General features: G+C 35.3%; 1 protein-coding gene across 1 annotated transcript; it reads left to right on the top strand.

The window, feature by feature from the left end:
• Window positions 1-9,773: 9,773 nt before the first annotated feature.
• Window positions 9,774-21,772, top strand: LOC105285513 (fatty acid synthase). Its single transcript, XM_011349756.3, has 8 exons — window positions 9,774-9,822; window positions 11,512-11,587; window positions 11,873-12,229; window positions 13,258-16,412; window positions 17,225-17,690; window positions 19,062-19,404; window positions 19,480-20,942; window positions 21,340-21,772. Exons 2-8 carry the CDS (start codon window positions 11,548-11,550, stop codon window positions 21,711-21,713), a joined length of 6,198 nt encoding a protein of 2,065 aa, XP_011348058.2. The 5' UTR covers window positions 9,774-9,822; window positions 11,512-11,547; the 3' UTR covers window positions 21,714-21,772.
• Window positions 21,773-21,881: the final 109 nt, after the last annotated feature.

The following is a 21,881-nucleotide window of genomic DNA, read 5'->3' on the forward strand; positions in this document are numbered from 1 at the left end:
AGAATCTTATTTGATTTGTTTTTTAATGTAATAACAAATGAATTATACTGCAATAAATCATAGATTAGATCGTAAATAATTAAAATAATTACAATAGAAAATAATATTTCATTATAATCTAACATAATTTACCTTCGTGCAACTGATACAGTTTTACAATATATAATTTACTTTGCACTAAATTTAAACTAAGCTACAGACTTAATAAATGAAAGTTACATACAAAACTATATTTTTATATTTTTTATTTAACACAACGTGTAATATCATCATAGAGAAATACGATTGTGCGAATTGCTATGTTAGATATTCCATGTTATCGCCCCAGTAGTAACGTCTTATGCTACCTTATATATTTACTCAGGGGAGGTAGGTAGGTATTTTCCAGGAATACTGGAAAACGAAAGCAGCAGTAACGCTATCGTCGAAGTTAGATAACGGTCGAGGAGAAATCGTAACGGGAAGACTGGGATGGGTTTTTGGGGTGTGCACAGTTTAAACTTTCCGCGACCCTAAATCTCCAGGACCCGGCTTATGCTTCGTAATATCATAATATCGTAATATCGCGAGAGCGGTTTGGTATAATTAAAGTGGAAGTGTCTTTAAAATAGCCGCAGGTGATTGCGGTAAGAAGCCACCCCACAATCTTTCCGCCGCGCGCCGCTTTGCGCTCCTTCTACTTTGCAAGCCCTACCAATAACAAACTGCCTAATAAATATATACATACATGTACAAAACGTACATTCCCTTTATAATAAAAAACACTTAATAATTAAAACTTAGGCTGAATTTGAGAAATTTACAATTCGAGATTTTCAAAATTGTTATTAAGTAAGATGGAATGTTTGAGTACCCTTAAAAGGAATATTTTAACAGTAATAAATTGGACAATAGTATGTTATTTCTATCATAAAAAAATTTGCTTCAAATCATTTGTAGAATACGTGAATAAAAGGTACATATCGCCAATTCACGTTATTTTCTGACCATAAAACATAAAGCTATTGCCGTAATGTTACGTGTAAACGATGTCTTTTAAATGGAGAGTATGCTGCTTGTCAGCTACAGATATTTCATCTGATATATATCAACCCCTATACTCTGCTTTTCCTGATTCTGCTGGTAGGCAATGTCTACAAACAAGATTCAAATACATCATCACCAGGTTTTTACATCCCTTTTATCCACTTATTCAATATAACAGCGAAATTGGTCAATATCAAAATTTTTCTACAAAATATCATGAGTTTCTTACTGGTCTTATCAGCAAATTTAACTAACTTTTGCAAATTTAACTCCAATTAAATAAAGCATTATTTTTAATTATTAATTAAATTAAAGTATTTGATGGTTGAAAATCGTTTTACTTTCTCAGAATAATTGGGTGTATTCTTAGAACGTTCTTATAATATATTCTTATAAGGACAAGAAAATATGTCTTCAAAATAAGTTTTTAAGTCAGTAACTATAGATAATATTTGTCTCACATATTTCTTATTAAAAAAGAATATATATTGTTTTTCGAGGAGGCGCAGAAAACAATTTTTAGACAAGTTAAATTTTTAATTATACATATTAACAAAAATTTCAACCTGCAAATTGTCATAATAAATTATATTTTTTGAGAGGAATTATTTAATAATATAACATATTTTAAATTTAAATAAAATTAAAAGTTTTCTTAATCTGTAATATATATTTATAAACTGCGGAAATCTATGATTTCCAGATTTTTAATAATATTTATCGATTTCTTTTCTTTGCTTAAATTAAATTGACAAGGATAATTTTAATATTCTGCTTTTCAAGTAAACATATTAAAATACCTACAGACAAAAATATACAATTTTACATTCTGATTATCTACTGATGGAAATGTGGAAACGTCATGCTTTGTAACTCTGCATGATACACACCTAACTTATCATATATAGATACACATGTAATTATTTTGTAAAAGAATTATATGATAAAAGAGAATAATTATTTTATACTAGTAAGAACATATTGAAATAATTATCGAACTTTGGTTCAAAAGCGCTATCATTTAGATGGGATTAAAAAATGACGTGATCAACATTATCGACAACATTAACTATTAGTACATATTGATGTGTGTGTATGTATATAATGAATATAATCTTTATTAAAGAAAGTTGTGATTTAAAATTATATAATTTTAGGACTAATTTGACTAATATAATACAATGCGAGAGATGAACTCAGCACACTAGAGTGCATACATAATCATTTCTTTTGCTCGAGTGAAAAGAGAGAAAGGGAGAGATCTTAAATTAAATACCAACAACTTATTATCTTAACTTTAAAAAATTGAAAATGACAAATTTTGGAGTAATTAAACACGACCATATTTCATAACTAGACATTCTTGGTGCGCGCGATTAATTCTCACGAATAACTGCTCGTATAAATGTCGCGCGATATAGCTATTTTTCAATTTATATTTCTTGACATAAAATCTCTTAAGATTTCGACGAGAAGTCTTTAGTTGTTGCATTAAAAGATGAGATCGTTTATATTAACGGTTATTCTTCAACAATATCACGAATTGAAAGAGGACAAAAAGTCGAATCGATTCGAAATAGCGATAAAAAGGAATCTGCGAGATAATGATATACATCGCGTATCACCGTAATATATTGTTATTATTTTATTATTCTTATTATTGTATTCTCATTATTTTATCATCTATATATGTATATATATATTTTTGTAACAAGTGACGAATTTTCCCTTATTTTATCAAGTAGTACTGTTCATTCCCGTTCCCGTAACTGCGGTTATTGAGATCTAATAATCTGACAAGTAAACCTACGGAAGTGTCACTCTCCGATTTTTCTGAAATTTGGATGTTATAATACATGAAAAACTAAGGGACACGTATTTTTTTTAGCGGCGGAAAAACATATTTAGGGGGTGAAACGACCCCCCAAAATGGGGGGTAAAGTGGAAAAATTGCGATATCTTTGAGACCAGTGAAGCGATTTTAATGATTTTTGGTATGAAAGTATCTTTCGATAGAAGACGAAAATCGGCCTAGGTATGTTGAAAGGGGAGTGAAAATTAGGGGGTGAACTACCCCTAAAGTGACCAATTTCTCGCTGCAAAAAATCAGTTTTGATCTGATCGAAGTAAAATCTATTAAAACTTCAAGAGGAAAGCTAATTAAGGAACACGTATTTTTTTGTTTTGTTTTATATAAATATTTGGGGGGTAAACAATTCCTAAATTGCCGCGTTCGTTTGGCATTGCGCATGAAACACCTTGTGAAACTATATTTTTTAACTGTTCGATCTTTTTAATATATTGGTTTTTTAAGTTGCTGAATCCGAATCTGAAATCAGATTTTCAAAATTCAATATGGCGGATCCAATATGGCGGACGAAAACTCGAAAAATTACTTGAATAGACAGTAACTCGACATGCGACTTTCAAAATACAATAAAATCAACTTTTGACATTTATTGTTAGTTATGTGAAGTGAATTAAACATGTTAAAAATATTAATCGTTTATAACAAAATTGTTTAAACAATGTAGCTAAAAAATGAAATGAAAAATGATTAGAGTGAGTCCCCTTGCATCTCACTATTTTCTGTAAGTGTGTCAGAACACGATTCATTGTTAGAACGCTTATGTACAGGTAACGAAAGATTTTTTTGTTATTTCAATTTTATTATTTTTTTTGTCGTTTTAATTTTTTTGTGTTTTTATTTCATTAATTTTTTTATTATTACTTTTATTTTATAAATGGCTGATTTGACAATTAAATCATTTTTTGAAAGTTTTGCATACATGATATTCGTTAAAAAAATGTATTATGCACAAAGATTTTTTGCACCAAGCACATCTTATTACTGCACACACATTGCAGAACCCGCAAGATGTCTCACAATTTTTAAAACAGAAATCAACGGGATTATCAAATTCCAACGGTTTTTCTTTTATATACCCACTTTTATACCATGAGTATTTAATAAGATTTTGAATTTTCACTCCCCTTCCAACATACCTAGGCCGATTTTCGTCTTCTATCGAAAGATACTTTCATACCAAAAATCATTAAAATCGCTTCACTGGTCTCAAAGATATCGCAATTTTTCCATTTTACCCCCCATTTTGGGGGGTCGTTTCACCCCCTAAATATGTTTTTCCGCCGCTAAAAAAAAACACGTGTCCCTTAGTTTTTCATGTATTATAACATATCCAAATTTCAGAAAAATCGGAGAGTGACACTTCCGTAGGTTTACTTGTGAGTGTCTGCGAAAGTGCCGCTTCGCGTTACAGTACACGGTCGGTCTCGCTGCGCATATACTTGGCGCGAGACACTACCGTGTCTCTTGATACTACACTTATGTCAACTTAATGAATAAATATGAGTTTTCTCGACAATAGAGAATCAAGAAGATTTATGGACTTACCTTCGAACCGATCTGCTGCCTGGTCTGAACCGGATCCTTCGGTGAATTTGCTGCAATCTCCGTTGGATCTAGAAACAGTAATATTTCTATTATTATACATTTTGATGCAATTGTTAGGTTAATTTAATTATACAATTTGTAATTGTTACATTCGCACGCACATATTATGTGATATTACGTAGTATAATCGCAACAACTGCTTTTCGAAGCATCCGGTATTGGGGGTTAGGAACGCGACCGCACACCTATTCGCGATTCATATCTTTAAAATATCGAATACAATCAGCGCACTAAACATCACAATGAGTTCGCGAAATTCGCGCTCGTGCAATTTCGGCTACAATGATTAAAACGCAAGCTCAACGCGTTAAAAAGTTACGAAAATTTATTGTAAAGTGCACAGTGCAATATGTAAGTCGCGCGGCACGAGTTGAACGTGGTACGTAGTGAAGTTGCCGCGGATCACGTGATTACGCGGGAAAGTGAGTAGAGATCGCATCAAGTATTAATGCAATTTTATCTTTTAACGCAAAAACTAAAGATTTGTCGGAATCTTAAGAGATTTTATGACAAGAAATATAAATTGGCAAATAACTATGTCGCGCGACATATACAGGGTGTCCCGGGTTTTAACCGACAAACCGCGGGAGCATATTCTACTAGTAGAAATAAGAAAAAATTCTTATATCGCGTTTGCTTAGAAATGCTTTATTACAAAGTTATAAACCAATATTGAAAAGAAATATGAGATAACAACGGATTTTTCACAAAAATAAAAATTATCTACGCAATGATTTAGTGACGCATTTCAAAATGTTGTCCTTGCACATCGATACAAGCTAGACATCGACGTAGTACAGAATTTGTTACAGTACGACATTCCTGAAAATTTTGTTGCATCTCAGTGACTGAATTAGTAATTCGTTGCTTTAAATCTATCTGGTACTCTCCTGTTAGGAAATCTACGTTGATACTCTCGTACGGCAGCTCGTGCATTTCCGTCACAGAATCCGTACACGAAATGAATATCGGTGTATTCCTCATTTGAAAACACTTTTGGCATTCTGATAGTAATTGCTAGTTGACACGACGATTGAAATCTAACAGCTACTGTTGTGAAAGTAACAATCATACTGAATCGTTTCAACATAGTGAACATGAATACATGTGAATACACGTAACATAAACATCTTCGACCTTCCAAATTCTACACTATGTTCCGTTGTTACTTATCTCATATTTCTTTTCAATATTGGTTTATAATATTCATATTAATTAATCATTATGTATATATATACAGGGTGTCCCGGGTTTTAACCGACAAACCGCGGGAGCATATTCTACTAGTGGAAATAAGAAAAAATTCTTATATCGAGTTTGCTTAGAAATGCTTTATTACAAAGTTATAAACCAATATTGAAAAGAAATATAAGATAACAACGGATTTTTCACAAAAATAAAAATTATCTACGCAATGATTTAGTGACGCATTTCAAAATGTTGTCCTTGCACATCGATACAAGCTAGACATCGACGTAGTACAGAATTTGTTACAGTACGACATTCCTGAAAATTTTGTTGCATCTCAGTGACTGAATTAGTAATTCGTTGCTTTAAATCTATCTGGTACTCTCCTGTTAGGAAATCTACGTTGATACTCTCGTACGGCAGCTCGTGCATTTCCGTCACAGAATCCGTACACGAAATGAATATCGGTGTATTCCTCATTTGAAAACACTTTTGGCATTCTGATAGTAATTGCTAGTTGACACGACGATTGAAATCTAACAGCTACTGTTGTGAAAGTAACAATCATACTGAATCGTTTCAACATAGTGAACATGAATGCATGTGAATACACGTAACATAAACATCTTCGACCTTCCAAATTCTACACTATGTTCCGTTGTTACTTATCTCATATTTCTTTTCAATATTGGTTTATAATATTCATATTAATTAATCATTATGTATATATATACAGGGTGTCCCGGGTTTTAACCGACAAACCGCGGGAGCATATTCTACTAGTGGAAATAAGAAAAAATTCTTATATCGAGTTTGCTTAGAAATGCTTTATTACAAAGTTATAAACCAATATTGAAAAGAAATATGAGATAAGTAACAACGGATTTTTCACAAAAATAAAAATTATCTACGCAATGATTTAGTGACGCATTTCAAAATGTTGTCCTTGCACATCGATACAAGCTAGACACCGACGTAGTACAGAATTTGTTACAGTACGACATTCCTGACAATTTTGTTGCATCTCAGTGACTGAATTAGTAATTCGTTGCTTTAAATCTATCTGGTACTCTCCTGTTAGGAAATCTACGTCGATACTCTCGTACGGCAGCTCGTGCATTTCCGTCACAGAATCCGTACACGAAATGAATATCGGTGTATTCCTCATTTGAAAACACTTTTGGCATTCTGATAGTAATTGCTAGTTGACACGACGATTGAAATCTAACAGCTACTGTTGTGAAAGTAACAATCATACTGAATCGTTTCAACATAGTGAACATGAATGCATGTGAATACACGTAACATAAACATCTTCGACCTTGCAAATTCTACACTATATTCCGTTGTTACTTATCTCATATTTCTTTTCAATATTGGTTTATAACTTTGTAATAAAGCATTTCTAAGCAAACTCGATATAAGAATTTTTTCTTATTTCCACTAGTAGAATATGCTCCCGCAGTTTGTCGGTTAAAACCCGGGACACCCTGTATACGAGCAGTTATTCGGGAGAATTAATTAATTGCGCGCGCCAAGCATGTCTAGTTATGAAATATGATCGCGTTTAATTACTCAAAAATTTGTCATTTTCAAGTTTTTAAAGTTAAGATAATATGTTGTTGGTATGACATTACTGATACTGAATAACAAAATAAAATAATAATCAAAATAATCGAAACGAGTAAGGGCAGCCTGGATAGACTTTAGGACGTACAACCGCCAACATTTACATGGAAATAAATGAAATTATAACATTACTGATATAATAAATTTCCTGAATATTGTAACAAGTATTATAACATACTGGAACAAATAACATATTGCATATCGAGTAACCAAGCCGACTTGAGACAGATAACATTTGACTGATGCATGCTCTATTTCTTTAACATACTTTGAATACAAATGGTTCTAGAAATTTGTCTAAATATACAAATATTATCAAATTTGACTTATAATAACATACTATCAATATGCACATTACTAATAATTAACAATAATAATATAATTTAAGAAGAATGCTGCTGAAACCATTAAAATGATTTGCTCTGCACTTGATAATGTTGCTATAACTTATAAAACATGTGATATCAGGGATTTCGTGAAGGTAATTTTCATCTTAAAAATTGTGAACGTTCAAATAATCTTGAATATTTAATGATGAACTGTAGTAGTATTGATAGCTATTGATTAGAAACTTTGCGGAAATACATAAACAGCTCATTTTGCAATCATACTATTCTCATTTGACTGCATTGACTTGGAAAAATTTAGGACAAGGTTAAATAAATAATTCCGCATGCGTTAAATAAATAAAAAATAACGCCTTAGCATGTTTCTTCCAGGAAAAAAAAGGAAATTGCTGCATTAAATAACGCGCACATGCGGAAGTAATTAAAAATTTTGTATAATTCTAAGAGTAGAAAATCACAGATGGACTAGATATATCGACTACCGACAATATCGACTGTAAGGCCAAACATTCACACCACGCAGATATTATTCTGTCTTTAATCGGACATGAAAGGCATTCTCTACTATTCCTACTATTAGGAGCTACTCGTACTAATCCCAGCGAAACAATCACAGTAGATCACTATCAACAATTTACCAGTTTGATTAATAAGTTGGAGCAAAAGAGATCGTTTATTTAAAAAAGGGCATCAGATTAAATGACACACCTAATATGTAATATATTTTTAAATTTTCAACAACAATTACTGCTTGCATTGAAATCTTAATAGTAGCTGAGCAAGTTGAACGTGTATGTATTTTATTACTTTTTATGAGCGATATTTATTAGAATTATTTGATGCGCTATTATATTATTTATAGATATTTAAAACATTATTATGTTATAATATATAGCATAAGAAAATTATTTTACTTATCATAGGTTACTTTATCAATATTCATATACATATACATATATATGGATAATATTTAATGGGTAACGATAAGTAAAATAATTTTCTTGCACGCGCGCACACACACACGTATAATTTTTCAGCACTTAGTAAGAAATGACGACATTCAATTAAATGCAAAATTATTTGTCAATGAGAGGTTGAAAAAAAGAAATAGTAATTAGGTCATGTAATATACATACAAATGCACTGAAGTTCTTCCCCATTATGAGGAAAGAGATTTGCAATTATAATTCTAAAGTTTAATGATGTTAAATAATACATCTAATTCATTTCATTAATAGATTCTTATGTAATATTATACAGACAGAAATTAGTAATGTGTTATTGATTGTAAAGTCCGTGTGGACTTTTTTGCAAAATTCAAATGCAAGACTTTGTAATGATTCTTAATATAAAGTATTGCATTTGAATTTTAGTAAAAACACTGTAAGGAATTTTTGATCACGCCAACAGATAGAAGTACTGAAAAAAGGAAAAATATTATAAAAAATATCTATTTTCTTTTATTGTTATTCTTCATTCTTTCAAATCAATGCAACACCATCCAATACGGTTCCAAAATGTTGGGAAACTGCGAAAATGGATGCATGGATGAAATCGATGAATGAGTTGCCTCAAAACATGATTTATTTTATTGGTGTGAGATCAAACTAATCAATGTCCGAAAAGTAGCAAAAGATAGTTGACAATAACGGTCAATACTTTGATTAAAATCATTCAATTGTATTACATATCATTATCGTTTTATATATCATTCAATTGTTTTATTAATAAATAAAAATGGCATTAAATATATATACAAAGTTTTGCAAACACTTGATACGATATTCACTTGAATCAATTTATTTAATGCATTATTATCCTTAATAAAAATAATTGAAAACATCCTATAATAACATTAATAAAATCCCATTACTAATCGTAATGTTTTCATAAGTACCAAGAAGTATCAGTATTCAGCATTATGTAAGATCATTTACGTCATCTATTGGTTACCGATTGTTATTAATGTATTTCAAATAAGATGTTAATGTATTTTAGACAAGTTGCCAATATATTCTACATATTGACTTTAAAATATTGTTGAAGTGATATGAGAATCCTATCCTATAAATAATTCTTGAACAGAAAAACTAAAAGTCAGTGCTGTGCTGTGCCTGAAGCCGATTAAACAGACAAGCAGACGAAATAAAGTCAAAAGTCAGTATCAAGGTTATTATAAAAGTACAATTTCAAAATAAAATTTATACTTATAAGGGAAAGTTGCCGAATTTGGACCAACGTCTAGGTAGGATTACTACTGTAACTTATTGTATGCAACAAGTGTAAGAATCGCTGAGAGTGCCTTAAGAATCATCAAAGATATGCCTGTTCACAGACCAAATATTAGAGGCGCAGAAAACACTCTCAGCGGTGGTCCAAATTCGGCAACTTTCCCCTATTCATATTTATATCCATAATATAAAGCACAAATTACATGAAATATTACAAAATAACATAAGAAGAAATTAAAGATAATTGTTATCAAACATTAACAATTTATTAATATTAATTTAAAAAATTGAGGCTTTTGCTCTGTTAATTGTTACAATTGATTATAACTTTCGAATTGGAGCCTTTGCCACTTTGTTTCCAAATTCACGTTTCATTAATATTTCTCAGAGAGAAAAATAATCAGTAGCAGGTAACAAAAAACATTGCTCCAGTCAGAAGGCCAAATCCAACTATATTGGGTCAGTCAAAAAAGTTCGGTCAAACAGTTCGGTTCGATATTTGCGTTAAATTTTAATTTATTGTATTCGATAGAAATAAATTGTCAATCATCAACCAAATCATCAACCAAATAATCACCAGTAAGCTATAGTCATAGACAACGATAATAATTGAAACTGAATGTAAAAAAGTAAAATTTAATATAAAAATCGAATCGAATTTTTGACTGATCCAATATACTAAATATATATATACAGGGTGGCCCATTTAAATTTATACAGTCGATTTTTTAAAAAACTAAAAGAGATACGAAAAAATGTTTCAGACAGACATGTCACGATTTCGAGGGGGACATAAGATGATACCATTGGTTTGACCTTGAATAGTCGTTTGAAGGTCACGCGAAGATCACCAACTTAAGCAATTTCTTGAATTCCTATAAAATGATCTTCAGATGAGTTTTGAGGACATTTAAGACATAAGATGACATTTTTCGGAAAAATGTTTCAGACACAAGTTGCATATTTTCTCGCGTAGAATCCGAATCCGTAATAAAAAATACCATGTCTTATTAAAAAAATTTCAGAATTCTAACTTCCGGTCTGAAATTTTTTTTTAATGAGACATGGTATTTTTTATTACGGATTCGGATTCTACGCGAGAAAATATGCAACTTTTGTCTGAAACATTTTTCCGAAAAATGTCATCTTATGTCCTTAAAATGATCTTCAAGATGAGTTTTGAGGACATTTTAAGGACATAAGATGACATTTTTCGGAAAAATGTTTCAGACAAAAGTTACTTACTTTTCGATGGAGAATAAGAATCTGCAATAAAAAGTTGGGGTTTCAATTTAAGAAATTGAAGGTGATCTTCGCGTGACCTTCAAACGACTATTCAAGGTCAAACCAATGGTATCATCTTATGTCCCCCTCGAAATCGTGACATGTCTGTCTGAAACATTTTTTCGTATCTCTTTTAGTTTTTTAAAAAATCGACTGTATAAATTAAAATGGGCCACCCTGTATATATAATTACCATATTTTAAAAAATCTGATTCATCAATCAATGCACACGATGGCTATCGATAATCCACGATCGAATTGATCTAATAATAAGATGTCGGCCATCATGTGAAAATAAAAAGATTGTAATTGTTTGTATTCTTGTATACAGAAAATCTACGAAATAAAAAATTGGCAAGTTAACACCATGTCGTACGACGGGGACATTGTCATTTCAGGCATTTCAGGTAATTGTTGAGCGTTGTGATATAATAAATCGAATCAATACAAAAGAATAATATTAGATTGTTAAATAATTTCTATCTCTCTCGTATTTCGTGCGCTCATCTTCCACACGCAATAAATTATTATTAGATTTGATTTTGAACTGCGCTGCTAGATTGGTTGCATAGAACTTTTGCATACTCCCTAGCAGCGCAGTCCAAAACCCAATCTAACAATAATTTATTGAAGATAAGCGCACGAAATACAATAGAATTATACAACGACCTAATATATCGACATTTTTCCAGGCCGTTTTCCTAAATCATCAAATGTGGAAGAATTTATACAAAATTTGATGGACGGAGCAGATCTGATCACTGATGACGACGCTCGTTGGTCATCTAGTCTGTTCGGAATACCGACCGGATCTGGCAAGCTTGATGATCTCAGCAGTTTTGACGCATCCTTCTTTGGTGTGCCAGCAAAGCTAGCACACGTAATGGATCCACAAATACGAATATTCTTAGAAGCTACGTTTGAGACCTTAATTGATGCTGGCGTCAATCCTGTTACTATGAGAGGATCGCGAACAGGCGTTTTTGTTGGAGTTTCTATGACTGATGCTGAAAGTTACTGGTTGCAAGTCAAATCACATAATTTAACTGGTTTGTATATTTTATATCTTTTTTTTAAAAAAGTTATCAAATAGGCGCCAAGTAGGTGCGCTGTTTGGTTCTTTTTATGGATTTTTATGGATAAAGTATAATATTCTATAACAAGTCGTTCCAACAATAAAAGTTATGATATCAAAACATTCTTTTGATTAATAAATAATAAATAAGGTACAACACATAATTATATTTTACTTTAATACCAGTATTAAAAACGTTTTCTACTGTAAAAGTAATGACATCATAAAATGGCGCCAACTGTGAATGAAATTAAAGATTATTTTTATATTTTTGTTTTATACTTTATATTTGTGTTTTAATAAAAATTTGTGTAGCAAACAATTAAAGCTAATATAATAACACAGATAATTAAATTAAAATTATATAAAATAACTACAAAAAAGTGATACAATTGATATAATAGTACAGGAAATTAGGTTAAATATTAAAATTTGCCAAATAGATTACTATTTACTTATTTATAATATGTACACATAAAGTATATCTTGAAAGTGCAATATATAATATATGTCCATATAAAGTATATTTTTAAAATGTAATACATATGTACATATGAAATATTTCTAACACGTAATATATATGTACATATAAAGTATATTTTTAAAATGTAACAAATTGAAAATTTCCGTTTGGAAAAATACTTGGAGCTGCTAGATCTCTAAATATTTAACAGCAGTATGCCAATAATTATCAACTTTAATTAATATAAGAGAAACCTTCATTGAATAAGCTTAACATTTTTACTATTTATTATGTGAGACAGCAATACAATAATAAAGTGTCAAATTAAAATTATAGCGATGTATGTTACAATCTAACAACGGTTAATCAATCTAACCAAATGTTTTTCCAAAAGAAAATTATCAATTTGCTACATTTTTAAATTATAACTTATTAATTATTGATTGATCTTTATACAATAATAGCATAGACATATTTTATATTATATATGTGATACACAAAGAAGAATACAAATCTTATTAAATTACGTTTATTTGTAGGATATGAAATGCTTGGATGTTTCAAACCACTGATAGCCAATAGAATTTCCTTTGTATATGATTTTATTGGGCCTAGTTTTATAGTGGATACGGCTTGTTCTTCAAGTTTGACCGCCATGAAAGAGGCAGTAAACTCAATGCGCGCCGGCGATTGCGACGCAGCAATCGTTGGTGGAGTAAATCTTCTATTAAGACCGGAGCATGCTGTTAATTTAACCAGACTAGGAGTCTTAAGCGAGAGTAATAAGGACAAACCATTTGACGTTACTGCTGATGGTTACGTAAGGGCAGAGGCGATATCTGCCATATATTTACAGAAAGCAAAGGACGCGCGTAGAATATACGCCACGGTGGTTGGCATAGAAACGAACACAGATGGATATAAGCTTCAGGGAATCTCGTTTCCCAGCACTGAACTGCAGTATCAACTAATGCAGGAGACGTGTATTAAGGCGGGAATTAATCCTGCCGATGTGGTTTATGTGGAAGCCCATGGCACTGGTACTATAATAGGTGATCCGGAAGAAGTAAACTCTATAGACAGAGTATTTTGCAAGAATAGGACAACGCCCTTGCTAATTGGCTCAGTAAAGTCTAACACCGGGCACACGGAAGCAACCGCTGGAATGTGTTCGATCATCAAAGCACTGGCAGCAATGGAAACGGGCGTGATCCCCGCAAACTTGCATTATTCCACTCCAAATCCAAAACTAACTTCAGTGCTCGAGGGTCGAATACAAGTGGTTGACAAACACACGCCCTGGAATAGGAAGGGTCTTATAGCCGTTAATGCGTTCGGTTTTGGCGGAACAAACGGACATGTACTTCTGCGTAGCAATCCGAAGCAAAAAACGCTGGACATGGCAGTTGACACGCCGCCTAAGCTGATCGCCGTGTCAGGCCGCACGGAGGAAGCCGTGCACGTATTGCTAAATAAAGCAAACGAGCATGCAAAAGATAAGGAGTTTATCGCGTTGTTGCATGCCATACACAGCAACCATATACCGGGACACAGATATCGCAGTTACGAGATACTAGGTGTCAATAACACGCGCGAGCTGTCGGCCGAAATAGCAACCACCAACGCGAAACGCCCTATTTGGTTTGTATTAGACGGCATGGGTTGCCATTGGGTGGGCATGGGACGTGATCTTCTAAAAATCGAAGTATGCAAGCGGAGTATGCAACGATGCGCGGATGCATTGAAGCCTCACGGCATCGATTTCATGAATTTAATTATGAATAGTACGAAGGAGATGTTGGAAACTCCGCGAGGTTCTTTCATAGGAATTGTGGGCACTCAGATCGCTCTCGTTGACTTATTAACATCAATAAACATACATCCCGACGGAATAATTGGACATTCTATGGGGGAATTGGTTTGCGGTTACGCCGACGGCCTGTTTACATTGGAAGAAACTATCTTAACTGCCCGCTATAGAGCCCTGGCGATCGAAACCACTACGATAGAAGCAGGCGCTATGGCGGCGGTTGGTTTAACCTGGGAAGAAGCTGAGAAGATGTGTCCGCCTGGTGTATCTCCAGCCTGTCACAATTCTTTGGATTCGGTCACCGTTTCTGGCCTACCAGAACCATTGCAAAAATTCATGGAAGAGTTGAAAAGCAAGGGGATCTTCGCCAAGGCGGTGGACAGTGCTGGCCTCGCCTTTCACAGCAAATATATAAAACCGATGGCAGATAAAATGTACCCCTTACTAAAAGAGATGATACCAAACCCAAAGCCAAGATCGGCCAGGTGGATTTCGAGTTCTACACCGGACGCCGATCCGTCGGCGCGTCTTAACTCAGCCGAGTATCACACAAGGAACTTGACCTGTCCTGTGCGTTTCCAGGAGGCGGTTTTGCACATTCCAGATGACGCGATAGTAATCGAGATCGCGCCACATTGTTTAATGAAGGCGATTCTATCCAGATCGCTGCCGCCAACAGTGACCAATATTCATCTGCAGAGACGAGACCAGCCAGACAATTTTATTTATTTGTTATCCAACTTGGGCAAGCTCTACATGGCTGGTGCAGAACCCGATTTTTCTAAATTGTATCCACCGGTGAACTTTCCCGTCAGTCGTGGAACACCGATGATCGCTCCCCATGTCAAGTGGGATCATTCTGCTAAGTGGAAAGTGCCAATACATGACAAGCCGCAAAATGTGTCAGAATATATTGTCGAAATCGATGTTTCAAATGAAGAATATGCATATATACTTGAACATAAAATTGATGGAAGAGTCATTATGCCTGGCGCTCAATACGTTTTGATGGTCTGGCAAACATTCGCAAAATTACATAATACTCACTTCGACAACTTTCCGGTAGTGTTCGAGAAACTGTGTTACCATCGGGCTACTATTGTATCAAAAGACGCGAAAATACAATTCGCAATAAGTATCTTCAAGAAAACCGGTATGTTTGAGGTTTCCGAATCTGATGCGATCGTCTTTAGCGGAAACGTTCACGCGCTCACTGCCTCTGAAAAGGATCAGTTGAACATTTCATCGTTAGTACTGCCACCTGTCAATACGGACTTTTTACCATTGCGTAACAAGGATATGTATAGGGAACTAAATTCACGCGGATACGAGTTTTGCGGTAGTTTACAAGGAATAAAATCATGCGATAATCATATCACAGTCGGAGAGATTTCCTGGTACAAGGAGTGGGTCCCATTTATAGAAGCCGTGTTTCAGTTTAGCGTAGTAAGCTATTTCCAGAAGCTAGTGTACGGATTACGCATAACATATCTTTCAATCGATCCCATTCTTCAGAAACAAGTAATCTCAGGATTACCGGAAGATGACATAGCTATGCCAATATGCTACTATAAGAATGTCGACGTCACTAAATGTGGTGGAATTGAGTTTTTCGGAAATCAAACTTCTTTACCTCAACGATTACAAATTCGAACAGATGTCTCCTACGAGCGTTACGTTTTCGTGCCTTATGAAAACTCGCACAGCTTAGCGAAAGATTCGATTAATGGGACGCTGCATGCGCTCACTGTTATGTTGGAAATTATACATGAAAACATAACGACACTTCAAATTAAGGCCGTTGAAGTTGCCGACGGGCGAACTGGAGAAGCTCTTTTGGCGCCGCTTGTACTTAACATTCTCCATAACATACCCTTAATTACCGTAAGTACATTTTAATGAAAGATATTATTATCATTTCAGAAATTAAAAATAGCTATCAGATTACTTTCAAAACAAGGGATGCATAATTTTCGGCACCGTATTTGTTACATAAAAAAATATTCATTATGTCAATCATGCGAATTTCATTCGAGTAGAATGAGTAAATTTCACATTATGTAGCTTAAATTAACGATAACATATAATGCTATATACAGGGTGTTTCCTAAGTAAGTAGACAAACTTAAGGAGGGTATTCCTTGGCTTATTTTAAGAAGAAAAGGTCATATAAACATATGTCCTAAACTGCTTTGTTTTCCAAAAAAAGTACATCACTGTTTTCGTTCACTTTTCGTTTATTATAGAACAGTTTGTGTTATTGCAAATGAAACAAATGAAAAACAATAGTAACCAAAAAGAAAAATTATAACGAAAAAGAAAATAGTAACTAAAAAGAAAAATAATAACATCACAGTAACTGCTGAAAATGTCCACCTGCAGCCATGATACACGCCTCGACCCTCCTTTCCATTGATTGACGTACACGCTCAAAAATAAAAAAGCAGTTTAGGACATATGTTTATGACCTTTTCTTCTTAAAATAAGCCAAGGAATATCCTCCTTAAGTTTGTCTACTTACTTAGGAAACACCCTGTATAATAATATGCTTTATACAATAAATAGCGTCGTGAGTCATGGGTTTTCTTATCTCTAATTTTCTTGTATTTTATTAACGCTCATACAAGTATTAATATAACATATATCAAATGTTGTAACGCTAACAGTTTATAAGAAAGTAGTTTCTGTTGTTTTAGATCGACTTAGAAGTAGTCGCCGCTTCATCTGATAATTATACGGAGAGTTTCAATCAAATGAACGTAGACCTTAATTTCGTGATACGAAACGTGAACAATGCACCCCCTGCTAATGACGTACATCTTGTTATAGCAGCAGATGTCTTAACCAATCAATCTGACAATATTCTAAAAAATTTAGCGACTGCTTTAAAACCTGATTGTTTTGTTCTTTTGGAGGAAAGTGCCGCACAACTTGATTTAAAGATTCTGCTCAAAACAGATCTAGTATTGATCGCAAAACAAATTAGCTCTGCAGGAAAAACGTATTTGTTACTGAAGAAGCAACAAAACAAAAGAAAACAGATTGTGATAAATATCACGGAGAAAAATCTCTCGTGGTTGGACAGCGTAAAAGCGGCACTGAAGAAGTCGGAGGACAACGACCACGAAGTGCTACTCGTATCGCAAGGAAATGAAGTATCCGGTAATATTACGAGGACAATTTGTTAGATATTAGGTTGTTCATTAAGTTCTGCGGTTTTTTTGCCCTAAATTAAAACATAAATCTATTGTACTTACATATTTATTCAATCTAGAATGTATTGTCCATCTTGATCGACCACCTTCTGCCAACGTTCTGGAAGGGACATAATGCCGCGTTTGTAGAAGTCGCGCGACTTCTGCGCGAAAAAGTCCTCCAAGTACGTTTGAATATCGTCCACTGAATTAAAGCGCTGCCCGTCGAGATTGTTTTGGAGTGGCCGGAACAGACGGTAATCCGACGGCGCAAGGTCTGGGGAGTACGGTGGGTGCTGCATGACTTCCCAGCCAAAGCGCTTCAACTTCTTCTTGGTCACCAAAGCAGTGTGTGGTTTGGCGTTGTCGTGGTGGAAGACAACGCCCTTCCTGTTCGCCAATTCCGGCCGCTTCTCCGCCACTGCCTGCTTCAATTTTTCTAACTGAGCGCAATGCTTCTCGGCGTCGATGGTCTGACCGCGCGGAAGCAGCTCGAAGTACAGGACGCCTCGCCAATCCCACCACACACTCAGCATCACTTTCTTCGGATGCAAATCCGCTTTGGCAACCGATTGTGACGACTCACCCGGACCGCACCATGACCGCTCGCGTCGAATGTTGTTATGTACCACCCATTTTTCATCTCCCGTGACGACCCGTTTGAGAAAGGCCTCCAGCGAGTTCCATTTCAGCAGGGATTCACAGATCATGACGCGGTCCAAAATGTTCTTTTCGGTGAGCTCGTGAGGGACCCAAACATCTGCTTTTTTCGACATCCCAAGCCGTTTTAATCGCTGCGCAACCGTTGTATGGGCGATGTCGAAGCGCTCCGCGATCTCCCGCGTCGTCAGGTGTCGATCTGCTTTGATTGCGGCCACGATTTGGTCGTCGTCAGTGGTGGATGGACGACCGGAGCGAGCAGCATCGGAGACGTTCACATCTTCGGAACGAAAGCGCGCAAACCAACGCTGACGAGTGTCAGCGCTTATGGCCGAGTCCCCGTACACGCCACATATCTCACGTTGCGCGTCCGTCGCTTTTACTCCTTTGCGGAAGAAAAATAGCAAAATGTGCCGAAAATGCACCTTTTGATCCTCCAATTTCAATGAATAGCGCGTACACACGACACGTCAAAACACAACAAAGACTCTGGCGAAATGTCAAGCGTTGTCTAACCCGTCACGGAGTGTGCGGCAATCCGCGGTTCAGGCGATGCATGCTATCTTTTTCAATGGACAAACGCTATCTATCGAGAAAACCGCAGAACTTAATGAACAACCTAATAATTCTTTAACTGCCTGGTACGGCAAAATCGAATCAAACATTGCATTGTTCACAGGCCTAGTCGGATTGATGACTCGTATTCGGAGCGAAGTCGGTGGTGCAAACGCGCGCTATGTTTTCATCCAAGACAAAAATGCACCTACATTTAATCTATCCACGCAACTCTACGCGGATCAATTGAACAAGGGATTAATGGCGAATGTCTTAAAAGGAGGATATTGGGGCAGCTATCGACATTTGAAAGTGGATCAGTATAGCAGTGTGCGGACGGAGCATGCCTACATAAACGCACTGAAGAAGGGTAGTTTCAAAAACTTAACGTGGATTCAGAGTCCAGTAAAAGGGCAGTCTTCAAGTACGAGGTCATACGGTGTATACTACGCAGCTATAAGTGCCAGGTACTTGTATCGCCAACCTGGGAGATTAGTAACTCACACAGGCACAGTAAGTAACTAAATTTTTATGCACGATAGGGATGCTATGCTGGCACTTGGCAAGTCACCATCAGACGTTCTGTCAGGAGAAATGGACATGGAGGATCCTGTATTAGGACTGGAATTTTCTGGGAGAAGCATGAACGGTCGTCGCGTGATGGGCATCGTGAAGGCCGGAGGATTGGCGACTACCATATCCACGGATTCCGATTTGATTTGGCACATACCTGACAAGTGGACGTTGGAAGAGGCGGCGACAGTACCGATAGCTTATGCGATCAGTTACTACGCTCTGATTATACGTGGTCAATTGAAAGCTGGCGAAAATGTTTTGATCCACGTCGATAGCAACGGACAAGCACCAGTTGCTGGCGTCGGACAAGCGGCAATTAATCTCGCTTTGCACATGGGGTGCAAAGTCTTTACTGTCATCAGCGTACCAGACATTAGAGAGTCCATCAAGAAAATCTTTCCGCAACTGCCCGATAAGCATATTGGTACATCTCGGGATAAAAGTTTTGAACAGCTGATACTTAACGAGACACAGCAACGTGGAGTCGATGTGATGCTGAGCTCGCTGACAGAAGAGGAACTACAAGTCGATTCGATATGTCTTGCAACGAACGGTCGCTTGCTCAAGATAGGTAGCCATACCTTGCCGAATGACTATTTCTCGAAGAGTATGACCTACCACATGATGACGCTGGAAACACTGTTTGAGGAATGCGCAGAGAAAACGACACTAATAAAGCTTATGTCGGAGGGAATTGGAAATGGGGCAGTGCGTCCATTATCATCGATCGTGTTCTCAGAGCAGTTCGAAGAGGGATTCAAATTCCTGTCAACGAACGAATATATAGGCAAAATATTGCTGAAAATCAGAAACGAAGAGTCATATAAACATGTGCCGCCTACCCCAAAAATAGTGGACGCTATAGCATGCACATATTTCAACTCAGGAAAATCGTACATATTATTTGATGGTCTTGAAGGGTTCGGTCCTAAAATAATCAGTTGGATGATCACCCGCGGTGCCAAATTCATCGTTCTGGCGACGTCTGTAGGTGTACGCACCGGTTATCAGTCGCTGTGTTTGCGACACTGGAGTGAAGCCGGCATAAACGTCGTCGTTTCCACGGCAGACATAACTACGTCATCCGGCGTTGAAAAGTTAATTAAAGAGAGCAGTCGATTAGCACCAGTGGGTGGCATATTCAATTTCACGACTATATCAAGCGATACCTTGCTTGAAAATTTGCAAGAGACGGATTTCAAGACGGTGCTATCAATGATCGATGGTACAAAGAATCTGGATACGGTATCGAGGAAACTTTGTCCATCGCTCGATTATTTCGTTGTATTTTCTTGTGGTCGTGGAAATCTAGCTCAATGTAATGTAGCTTATGCCACTTCAGCCATGGAAAGAATAATGGAACAGAGACAAGCTGCTGGCTTACCGGGTCTCGCTATACAATGGGGTGCTTTCGAGAATCCTAACACAGGTATGAAAATACAATTCAATAAATGCTTTACAAATTTCTTTACGTAACACATCTTTTGTGGTTTCATTAATTTCTTTCTAAAACGCTAGCATTAATTGCATATTTCAATAATATGTGTTTGTTAGAAATAAGTAATTTAAATAACAAAACTTCGGCTATATAAATTAAATCGAACTTTTAGTTATTCAGTAAAATTATAAATATAATACATGTACCATAGATATTGCTACGTTGCTGTTTCTTCCTTATGTCATAATCATATTCATGATCTATATATTTTCTTACGATTAGATAAAGTACATGTAGAGAGAGTTTATGGGAATTAATATTCTAGACCTATGTTATATTTTATAAACATTTTTCATAATATGCATTTACTGTTTTTTATATGTTATAGCGGAAAACGACGTTGTCACGAATGGTGTTCTACCGCAACGTATATCAAGTTGTCTCGCAACCATAGACACTTTCCTTCAACATCCGCACCAAATATTATGTTCTACCGTGGTAGCCGAGAAAAACACCGACGACGCTACGGATAGCAATAGCAAAAATACTTTCGCTAGAATCATTTCCAAAATTCTTGGCATTAAAGACATTAATGCGGTAAATGCTAATGACACCTTCGTGGCTTTAGGTATGGACTCGCTGGGTTACATGGAGATGCAACAACTTTTAGACAAGGAATACAATCTCACCATGTCAATCGAAGAAATTTCTTCTCTGACAATTACAAAGGTTAAAGATTTTTCAACTCTTAAAGATAATTAGAATGCCCATAAGTACTTGGCGAGATATAATTTTCTTATTAATTAAATCCCTTATTATTTAGTGTATAAAAATATATAAGTAAATAACATTATATGAATAAATAATAAATAAATAATTATATTAAGATTATGTCAAGACTTATTTTATATCTATACGTCTGCCCTTAAT

The sequence above is a fragment of the Ooceraea biroi genome, chromosome 14 (assembly GCF_003672135.1).
Source record: "Ooceraea biroi isolate clonal line C1 chromosome 14, Obir_v5.4, whole genome shotgun sequence".
Taxonomy (NCBI): Eukaryota; Metazoa; Arthropoda; class Insecta; order Hymenoptera; family Formicidae; genus Ooceraea; species Ooceraea biroi.

Excerpts from the sequence above, each read along its gene's own strand:
- LOC105285513 (XM_011349756.3), top strand. The coding sequence starts at position 11,548 with ATGTCGTACGACGGGGACATTGTCATTTCAGGCATTTCAG. Across the intron at positions 11,588-11,872 it reads TGTCATTTCAGGCATTTCAG|GCCGTTTTCCTAAATCATCA; the intron begins GTAATTGTTGAG and ends ACATTTTTCCAG. Across the intron at positions 17,691-19,061 it reads GCAAGGAAATGAAGTATCCG|GCCTAGTCGGATTGATGACT; the intron begins GTAATATTACGA and ends CATTGTTCACAG.